Source organism: Branchiostoma lanceolatum, chromosome 9 (genome assembly GCF_035083965.1).
Source record: "Branchiostoma lanceolatum isolate klBraLanc5 chromosome 9, klBraLanc5.hap2, whole genome shotgun sequence".
Taxonomy (NCBI): Eukaryota; Metazoa; Chordata; class Leptocardii; order Amphioxiformes; family Branchiostomatidae; genus Branchiostoma; species Branchiostoma lanceolatum.
Window position 1 is genome coordinate 14,105,995 of NC_089730.1, and position 10,747 is coordinate 14,116,741.

The 10,747-nt window shown below is 43.5% G+C and overlaps 1 protein-coding gene across 2 annotated transcripts; it reads right to left on the reverse strand.

The window, feature by feature from the left end:
- On the reverse strand, positions 1 to 8,018 carry LOC136441486 (prostatic acid phosphatase-like). 2 transcript variants are annotated; one of them, XM_066437790.1, is made up of 12 exons: positions 7,574 to 8,018; positions 6,609 to 6,704; positions 6,247 to 6,345; positions 5,566 to 5,682; positions 5,314 to 5,376; positions 4,711 to 4,809; positions 4,440 to 4,532; positions 4,150 to 4,273; positions 3,733 to 3,827; positions 3,344 to 3,456; positions 920 to 1,101; positions 1 to 440 (listed from the first exon to the last, which is right to left on the reverse strand). In XM_066437790.1, the coding sequence occupies exons 1-12, from the start codon at positions 7,679 to 7,681 to the stop codon at positions 334 to 336; spliced, it is 1,296 nt and encodes a 431-aa protein (XP_066293887.1). In that variant the 5' UTR covers positions 7,682 to 8,018; the 3' UTR covers positions 1 to 333. The 2 variants fall into 2 exon arrangements, with proteins under 2 accessions (XP_066293887.1, XP_066293888.1); XM_066437791.1 differs by lacking the exon at positions 5,314 to 5,376 and having other exon boundaries at positions 7,574 to 8,006.
- Between the last annotated feature and the right edge of the window lie 2,729 nt (positions 8,019 to 10,747).

The window sequence follows — 10,747 nt, forward strand, 5'->3', positions numbered from 1 at the left end:
TTGGTATAGCCGTGCTTTTTTATTATCAGATTAACCAGTTACAGGTGGAAGTGTGCAACAAGTTTGATGTACAATTTAAAGCCCCCCTCACACTTGTGCGTATATACAAGTACGCACGAGTTGCGTATTATTGATTAACGTGTTTTGGTTTAGGTTAACTTTGCAGCCGAAAATGTCAATTCTTTGGTTCGATAACTAGGCGGCACAACGGTGGGCCAAAGTAGAAAACAACTTCTTCCCCGCAAACTTTACTTCAACCAAAAAAAATGTTAATGCGGAACTCATATGCACTTGAATATACGCACAAGTGTGATAGGGCCCTGAGAGACGTTACTACTGAGACTTCTTGTCCCCTGATGAGGCGGGTTGCCGGAGATGGGACATCAGGTACAGCACCGCGAGCAGCACGATGCTCGCTGCGAACACGCCGTAGAGAAAACCTGGAAAACACCAGAATTGCCATCAACCCAGAATATTCAGCATCTATCATGGTCTTCTTTGAAGATGATTTTGAGTCATCGCTAAAGGGTTCAATACATCTAATCTCCAAGCAGATGTTGGGTGGACGACTGTAACGTTTTTTGAATGCCTAGCTTCTATGGCAGCTATGTTTTGGTAGCTGTCATAGCTATAGCTGTCATAAAAGCCAGGCAGTCAGAAAATATCACGATCCGACATCTGCTTGGAGATTAGTCTCCATCCACGAGTTCCGTAAAATCTGAATCGTTGTTGAATCTGGCATTTTTGGCCATTGGATATAACAGCTGATCTTTATTGCTGATATAAGAATACATTCCAAACTTAAAACTTCAAACCAAACCACAGAAAACAACGAAAACACAGAAAAGAAACACCTGTTGGTGTATAATTCCATATACAATGTATTTAGAAAAAGTCCATAAACAAACAATTTTCTTACCGCTAAGCCAGGTGATAGGCGGAAGTTCGCATGCGCGCCTCCACTTGCCAGGACTTAGGATGACCTCATCGTTCAGTTCCACAAAGTCGTCGAACGGGCAGAATTCGTCACATCCGGGGATTGTCAGCACGTAGGGTTCGTGGCTGCTGTCGTTACGGTACAGGATCTGAACGGAAAATTGTCTGAGAAAAAGGAGACCTGCTGTTACTATTCTTTGACGACTAGAGGGTAACATAATATGACAAACGGCGACATATGTATTACAGCTTGAAATGTGATGGTGTACAATATCACCAATCATCATTTAACAGAGACGGGGGGCGCTACAGGTTTACTGGCCTCTTCTATTGTTGGAGTAACGCGAGGTCACTGGCTCAAAACAGCTAGCCATTTGTCCTGAGTGAAGACATAGAGTCGAAACTTTGTTGTGTTGGAAGAATAAGATAAGGATAACATATAAAACAGTTCATCAAGTTTTGATATTATTTCCAGTAATAATGGGCAGCCATTGAGGTTTATGCGGTGCTTCGACCTTCTTTAGGAAGTGTAGCCATGATCTTACATGTGACCTCACGGGAACACGTGACCTCGTGGAAACGTGACGTCAGTTGTGGGCCAAAGGTTAATTTGATCGTGTTCCCTGCAATCATAGATGAGCCTTTATTTTTATTTTTTTAAATTTTTTTAAAATCAATTCGTAGGAGCCTGATGTTGCCATCGATTTACGAAGAAAGGCGGCTCAATTGTTACTGTAGCAGCATTTCTTCACCCTAGGTCAGAAATATCAATGCTCGAGACAAGTATTGACTTCACTGACCCATTAGGAGAAGCAGGGGTTACGAAGCAGGGCTCCAGACTAACTTTTAGGCCTAGGAGCACTGTGCTCCTAACTCAAAAAAGTTAGGAGCACCAGCAAAAATCTAGGGGCACCACTACAAAAAGTTGGAAGAACAAGCAAAAGTCTTGGCTATACCAAATAATACTCCTATTAATCAATGTTATACGTTAACAACCGGGAATAAAGTATTTGAATAGATCATAAAAGATAAAAACCTACATTGATGGTGCAGAACAATTGGCAATTCAATTCATTCAATACCTTCCTACATACTGATACTAGTACGATGGATTTTTAGAAAAATTGGGCATAGGTTCCCCGGCTGGCCCCTATCCGGGGGCCACGGTGCCTCAAGTTCAACAAGTTGAAAAATACACAATGGTATTTTTTACTTGGAACAAGGCAGGTAATGATTCACATAACCTTGAATGATAAATAAATAGATGACTCTAGAACTTATCTATTGGGTTCATGACCAAAACAAATAAAGTCATATTCCATAATTTGAAACTTCACTGCTGGCATCAAGTTCAACATTTTTACAGGCATTTCTTTTCTTTTTACTCACCCTCTGTCTACAGATAATCCAAAATACTTTAATATCCTTAAAATTCTTGCTCAAAATAGTATCAAAAATGATCTGTTTGTGCCGACCCAGTCAAATCGGGAACTTCGAAACGCGTAGTTCAAATTTCCCGCGTCAGGACCGCGCGGCGCCGTCATCCAATGACAGGCAGACCGCATGGGGAAAGCTTTGTGATTCGCCGCTGTGCAGTATAGACAGCAGCAGAATGAAAGTACATGCAGCACCATAACAACGGGCAGGTAATGAGCTTTGAAATGATACCGGTGACAAAAAGAAAATTTGATATTTTTTTCAATAAAACTCCACTTGAATTGATTCATCAATTTTTGATCGTAAAAATCATCGCTTGAACAGGTATAAATATGACCGCAGGAAACAAGCCTTTCATTCTGCTGCGGTCTATTTTTCATAAACATCATGGCCGCCATTGAAAACAGCGAGCGTCCGGCGAGCGCTCACTTTCATCGACAAAGTTTTGACGTTTGAAACATTTTACAAATCAAACAAATACACCACAAAGGAGAGAAACTTATATCCTTTATTTCTATAGGTAACTTTGCCACTAGGAACGGATAGTTTTTGTACCGCGGGTGTGGGAACATGATAGAAAATTCACCGACGATATTCGCGGTAGCATTGGAATACCTATATAATTTTTCGGCTTACCGCTTAGTTCTGCAGCCATTATCCTGGCGCAGGTCTTAATTTTGGATTGTCGCACCGTGCGACCGTGATTTTAAATCTAGTCGCATTCTCAAGAAACTGGTCGCATACATATTGTGTGCGAGTCGCACTCACGAGCGCTGCGAAGGCTGCTCGGGAAATTCCCTACCCCATTTTGGCTGGAATATTTTTGGTCCACTCACACCGGGGCATGCCCCTGCTCTTTTTCGAAAGATGTGGTGGGTTCTTTTGCGTGCTCAAGGTGTGACTCTCCTCAAACATGGGAAACCATTTAACGTTGTTGTAACGTAGAATGGATGTAAAATATTTCTCTCACCCCCGGGGATCACGGTACAGCTCCACCATGACACAGGCAGCGTAGGGCGGACTCAGGTCGTTGACGTTGTAGACATCAAGGGCGGACAGGAGTGCTGATATGTCAATGTCGTGCTGGTAATGTTACAAATGGTCAATCAATCAATCAATCAATCAATCAATCGACCAATCAATCAATCAATTAATGATTCAATCAATTACTAACTCAGGCAAACATTGCAATTTCCATTTATCAATAACCCCTTCGAAACTCAACACAAAATCACTTCTGTGTGGAGTGACACAAAATAAAAGAAATTGTTTAATAGCCATAGGCAATATGCTCGCTATATAGTCAAGGTGAAATACATAAATGTAAGTGCATGAAAATTAATGGCAAATCTTACTTACAGCCGAGTACACTAGGAGTCGGTAGGGCTTCTCGTTCTTCTGTATCTCCCCTTGGGCTGTCGTCATGTTGGACACGATCTGATTCACCAGAAGCCCTGCAAAAGAACACAGGTGGATTTATGACTTGTACATGTGTTGAAACTATTTATAAGTTCTGCTGTGTACACTGTAAAGTGTAAACTACAAACACAGTCATGATAAGATAATAAAAATTCACACACACAAACACAAACACACACGTACACAATGATACGCACACACGCACGCACGCACACACACACACACACACACACACACACACACACACACACAACACACACACACACACACACACACACACACACACACACACACACACACACACACACACACACACACACACAAAACACTTATATATCACAGTCTTACATCCCGTACCTGCCATGAGTCTCCCCTTCTCGTCTCCCCTGAAGTTGATCTCGCTTCCGTACGCCGTCAGTTCTGTCAGCCTCTTGTACACGTCCGCAGTGACCCAGGCTGGCCAGCTCATGCCGTGGGCTTTCTGACAAGGGAATTAGACAATTGCGTTAAGAATTACGGATCTATGAGTATAGCGCATGGTATAGAGCTTTGAATGAAAACGTTTGTCACATTTTAAAACTGAACATGTAGTTTTAAAATCAGCCCTGTAAATGTAATGGGTAAGACACGGTACAAACTATACTGACCTCACAGAGTAGCGGGTCCTGTGTGCGCCAAGCATCCATGATTCCGTGCGGCTCGCCCCAACCGGCCTTCTTCACAACAAACGCCATGAACTCCTGTTGTCGCGGCAAAAATAATAGCTTTAATAGAAGTATTCAAGCATCAGTTACATCTGATCTGTCCGAAAAAAGTCTGTGAACATACAACAAACCACCTTTGGTTCACAAGCTGCTTTGTTATGTTACACTGTTTTTAACACCATATCTATAACATATGATATATGATATGCACTACCTTGTTGTCTTTCTCCTTCTGCTTGAAATCATCGGAGTTAAAGTCCTCTTCCATCAGTTCAGTCCATCGAGGACAATTCAGGAAGAAAGCCCGCAAAAGCTGTATGAAAGAGAAAACACACACGAAAACAATACGTACATGAAATAAGACAGGACATTCCAAGCGCTAGTCATGATTTTATTGAAAAGGTGCTTTACATCGAGGAACGTTAACCTGAAAGACTTTGCTGCCGAAGTAGTTGTGCGTATTGTGCGCCATAGTTTTCAATTACCCTCCTGGACTTGATCTGTGATGTTTCTTAGGGAACAAATATAGAAGCGAAAGGGTACATGGACCATGAGGTAATTAATTAAAAGCTAATCTAGAGTTCCACGACCTCATACCTTCGCCAATTGATTTAACCTTTATGACTGACTGTAAGGTCCTCATTTGCATAAATCATATCAGTTGATCATCTTCTCCACCCATATAACAGAAATTGTGCAACGTATGACAGTCTTGTCTTAATAGAAGGTTTTTCTAGCATTTCACCATACATTATGTAACTGACACCCTCATTTGCATGATTTATGTCTAATAATGTGTCAACTTGAAATTGAATACTCCGTGTCTTTGGAATAGGCCCTTTGTACGTGACGTCATCATGGCCGAGAAGGTTGGGGAAACCTGAAAGAGTCAGAGCTTTAACGTCAAATTTGCATGTATCTATAGCGCAAATGTAAGTGCATCTCAAGTTCACCTGCCAACATCCGGTCCTACCCGTCACCATTTCTTCTTTTACCTATGACCCTGCACCGATGTAACCGTTATAGTGGCCACTTGTACCGCACCTTACGGACATAGACATGCACCTACCGGATCGAGGCCAGTCCGCACGGTGTGGATCGGGATGGGCTGGTCGGGGTACAGTCTGTCCAGGTTCGCCTCCGCACTCATCAAGGTCCGGTCTGTGTCGGTGCTCCGGACGTACAGCTGAGCAGATGTGACCAGAAGTTAGTACCCACCAAAGGTAGAAAATGTACTAGCTACACAATATAAGGCGATCGAGCAAACACTCATGACAAACCAACCAAAAACTGTTTGAAGGTCATCAATTTACAAAGACCAGCAGGTACCGGTCAACACGATGTGACGAAAAGTTCATACCCACCAAAAGTACAAAATGTACTAGCTACACTATATAAGGCGAGCAAAAACTCATGATAAACCGACCAAAATTGTTTCATGATCATTGATTTGCAGAGACAAGCAGGTCATCAATGCGCGACGGTGTTTGTTACGGTCTCCATAGATCCCCCCCCCATGGAATCTGTAACGTTAGTACTAGAACATTGCATATCTAGTTTCTCATTTCCATGTCCTTTGCAGTGTAACGTGTCTCGAACTTAAGCTGGTACAGGGGCCTGCCATTTTCATGTTCCAAACGCGTAGTGTGCAATTTGTTCATGTGTACTAGACACGTATGGAACATGTATTGTTTATAGCTAACTACTAGTAATACATATTATACAAACAAACAGTAATCCTGGCCCGTACCTCGTCTCTCCTGAACTCTTCACTCAGCACTCCGAAACCCTCCTTCCCGTACCGCTTCCGGAAGAACTCGCCCAGGTTATGGTGCTGCTGGATACCGATCTACAGCAGCAAAACAAATACAAAGTAGTTCTAAAACAGAAATGCTTAAGGATTACTGAAGTACAGGAATATTTCCATCTTGTAATCAGCCTTTTCTGTCTCTGCTTGTAAAGGATCATACAACGTTTTCTTGTATACCCATCAAACGTGAAATATGAGCTTAACCTTGAGCAAACTGAAGTAGCCGTTTGGCACCCGATCCTCTATCGTTACAGAGTAAGGCAGCAGGGAGAAGGTTAAAAGATTGTAGAATCCAGACTTACTTCTGAGAGGAAGCCGAAGCCCTGCGGCCAGGCGTCCTCCTGGTGGACGTCGTTGGGGAAAGTCTCGGTCGGAGACCGGTCGCCGTGACGGAAAAGCTGGGGGATCGGAGACAACACCGATTAATATACGCTGGAAGCTTGGGAAATCTTTCCCACTTCGAAGTGAAATGTTCCCATAACTACAAATGTAACGACAATAATAAAGATAATGATACTGCGATGAATTAGGGACGTATATTCTTGCTATTGTTTCTATGTAGCAACTGAATAACATATTGAATTATTTGAAGTCTGTTAGGTAGTTCAACTCGCGGCGTCCGAGTTTCCAAATTCAAAACCAAAGTGCAGTGTTGCAAAACAAGACGTCTAAATCTTATTCAAGAACTATATGTGGGCGTTGCTCCTTGGGAGAACAAAGGCTTGACATGTAGCATAGGCTCAGCCGCTGTCGACAAGTGTAAAAAGGGACACGCCCACTACGTGCATATGAAGTTTCCAAGCCTCAGTCATGATATCTCTACCCTGACACAAGTATGCAGCATCCGGAACTACAATAGCGTTCAGCTCCGAATGCTGTAGTAATGGGGACATGTCTCACAATTCTGTTGGGTACTCGTAATCATAATTAAAAACAACTACAACAACAACAAACAGTGAATGTGAAGAGCTCTACGAATGCGGCATCAGTAATCCCCGAGGTATGCACACCTCAGATATCCCGGGTCTTCAAGATATTATGGCCTCAAGTCTGGCCCAAGAGCAACGTCTTTCAACGTGGCGGTCGAAGGGTACACGGCGGTATTTTGAGAGTTGACGTCATATTGAACACCACTACTCAAACAGACAACACACCACACTCAAATAACATGTACGATCACAATCACAATCTGGCGGCAGTATTTTCCTACAACATATCCGTTTGACACTTGGGATAAAGCTTCAAGTTCAAGTTACCCTTTCCTTACCACACTAGCCTGCACCAGACTCCGTCCGTCCTTTACACTCTGTCCTGCTGCAACCACGAAGCCGCCCAAAACAAGCACGGCTACGAGAGGAGCCAACATGCCCACCATCTTGTTCGTCCGGTGGCGTCAGTGACAGTCAGACGGCAACAGACTTCACCTGATGCCTAAGGCTACCAGCACTCTGCACGGTTCGCAGCACAGCAGAATCTGTCTCGCCATTGGTTAGTTTGAATTCAACGTAAAAAACTGTCAGACTTTCAGTCACAACCGAGCCTAACGTGGAGGTACGCCATTGAATGGTGCCGCTTTACAGTGGGACATGAGTGCGACTATTTTTACACGGCTGGGCTATCAAAGGGTTGCTATGCCAAAGGTATGGGGTAAGGGTCAACAAACGGGGCACGGCCTTTCCAGTTTCCACATACTGAACCTTCATCAACTGATTAACCCATTAAGATTCTATTGATCGCTGCCAACTCGTAGCCCATTCAGTCCAACAGCCCTTTTCAAGGCCATTCTTGAAAGTCTTGTTATTCGAGTTTCGTCGGCAGCTGAAGCGACATCTGCCGATTTGATTTCAAACTGCAACTTGTCGTATGGCAATGTGCTACTATGCTTTCATGTACTGAGCTAGTAAGAACTGGATGTCACGTTTGGTCAAAGAACACGCAAAAAGTGTACTTGTAAGACAACCGAAACGCGTGAGACAAGGGGGAGGCTCGATTGGCGGACTGAAGATATACTAAGTAGATGTTTCAACAGTTATCAGTTGTAAACAGGCCTATAGAGCGTCGCTTTGGTCATGCATTGGGAACAGTTGGCGCATTCATAAACACGGACACGCAAGAAACAGGTGCAGTTTGAAAGAGCGGGCCTATGTGGGAGATCCAGTTTCCTGTCTGTTAAAGACATGAATGCGCATTTAAAGCACTTGGGACTTGAATATACCAACATTTTCATGCGCAATTCTTGTTATTTCATATCTGACTGGTCCTCGCCAACATTTATCCTATATCAATATCTAACCACAATACCATTGCATGAAATAAAACGAAATGAAATGAAACGCTCCCAAAACCAACGGAACCAACGGAAAGACGACGTGTAATAAATCTATTCCAACGCGTGGGCTGTGGGTGGTGGCCTTAAGATCCTATCTCACTGAACCCGCGGCACGTTGGCGACCTCACTGCGATCGGATTTGACAAAGCGAATTTCCTCGATATAAAACGAATCTTTTTACGCTTTGTGTGTGTTTCTTTTAGGCATACTTGTACGTTTTGCATGATATTCCCGTCAATGCGGTAACACAAATTCAGTTTATCAGGACGCCGCCTATTCTCCAAGCAGAGGTTTTGGTCGGGGTGTAGTAGTGGCCGGGTTTTTTTAACATTGCTTCCCGCAATGTTAATAAAACCCGGCCACTACTACCCCCCGACCAAAACCTCTGCTTGGAGAATAGATGTGCGGCACGTTGGCGACCTTGCTGCGACAGATTTGACAGAGCTTTCAATAAGTTTCATCGATAAAAACGAATCTTTTCACGCTGTGTTTTTTGGGTCTTTTCAGTCATACTTGTAAGTTTGGCATGATATTCAAATTATAAAGTCAAGGGTAGCGCAAGTCCAATTTAGGACGCATCGAGGCGTGCCACGGGCCCAGTGAGATAGTGGCACTAAAAGAAGACTTAAGAGTAAGTTGGTACTCATCAGAGACAACCGTACATCAAATCAACTCACCACGCTTGCTTGTACAAACTTTCGCCCGTCTTTCTTCTTTCCCTTGGCACCATCAAGACTCCCAAGCGATAGAACAACCAGCACAAGAAACAGTACTAGTCGGCCCACCATCGCCATCGTGTTGTCTTGTGTGCACCCTCCAAGTCTTCAGAGTGAAGTCTAGTCTGTGAGTAACAGTGATAGTAACAGAGCGTCATGTTACACGCCATACCAATTAGCAGTAAAGCCAAGGTTGTGGTTAAGCTCAGTACATAAACGATTTGCATGAATGCATATTTCACAGATGACTTCTTGCATGTTAGACAGGAACAAACAGCGATAAAGACTTTCAGACATGTTTTCGTTGACTTTGTATTGTTGAATTAAGGACGCCAACGCTAACCCACGCTAACGCCAAGATAATGAAAACGGGTTTCAATAACTTTGACCGTTGAATTTTGCTTGAATACTTGAGCTGTTCAGTCAAAGCAAGCCAGACACAACAACAGGAAACGACGTTTACCAAATTACACATGTTATTCAAAAACTACCCTCCGCGTCGGTCACGTCAACTGAACAGCGGAAAAGCGCGAACCGGCGGCCTTTGAAGTGTCCAAACCTTTCACCTGACGCTAATGAATCATTCAAGACTAGTCAATGCTGCTTCCATTACGTTCCATAAGTTAGCGTAGGCGTTCTTCAACATTACCTGCAAACATGTTTGAGCGTCTTGATTTTTTTTCAACCAACCGTTTGTTCTTGTCTGACAAGCGATAAATCGTCTGTAGAATCTGAATTCATACAAGACGTTTAAGCTGCAAGAACCTTTCGTGAGGGCTTTACTATGTTCTCCAAGCAGAGGTTTCGGTCGAGTGGGCTAGGAGTGTCCGGGATTTTTAACATTTCTCTCCCTCCACTGAACGGTCATAGAAACGTTAAGAATCCCGGACAGTCCTAGCCCACTCGACCGAAACCTCTGCTTGGAGAATAGCTTTAGTAGTCTACAGAATGAACTCTTCACAGGATGGCGCAAACGGCCCGATCACAGCCGTCCTGCGATAGGTGAACGACAGGAAATGGTCGTGGGTGCGTGGTACAGAATTCAGATGTGCGTGTCTTGCGGTGGAACATGGTTGGCGTAGATCCTTGCCAAAGGCTTGTTAAATATCATAGGAACACAAAAAAAACATCGTACGACGAATTGGACCAACAGGTCTGTTTTCGGGTTCCACTCTCTCATGGATCCTTTGATTACATTGTTCTGGTGAAACCAGGGCCAGGGGAGTGAGGACTCACGATAAAACAAGTTTGCATACGGGAGAGACAAAACTGACAATCTTGTTTTTCGAGAGGCAAATCTTCTTTATATGATCTTTATATGTTACAGAAATGCCGTGAGGAAAGACACATATACACACAGACAGACACAGACAGACAGACACACACACACACACTG

What these genes read in the sequence shown, in the direction of transcription:
- LOC136441486 (XM_066437790.1), bottom strand. Translation starts at nt 7,681, where the DNA reads ATGGTGGGCATGTTGGCTCCTCTCGTAGCCGTGCTTGTTTTGGGCGGC. An exon ending in AGAAGGAGAAAGACAACAAG is followed by an intron (nt 4,533 to 4,710) that starts GTAGTGCATATC and finishes CCGCGACAACAG; the next exon opens with GAGTTCATGGCGTTTGTTGT. An exon ending in CTGTACCGTGATCCCCGGGG is followed by an intron (nt 1,102 to 3,343) that starts GTGAGAGAAATA and finishes CCTTTTTCTCAG; the next exon opens with ACAATTTTCCGTTCAGATCC.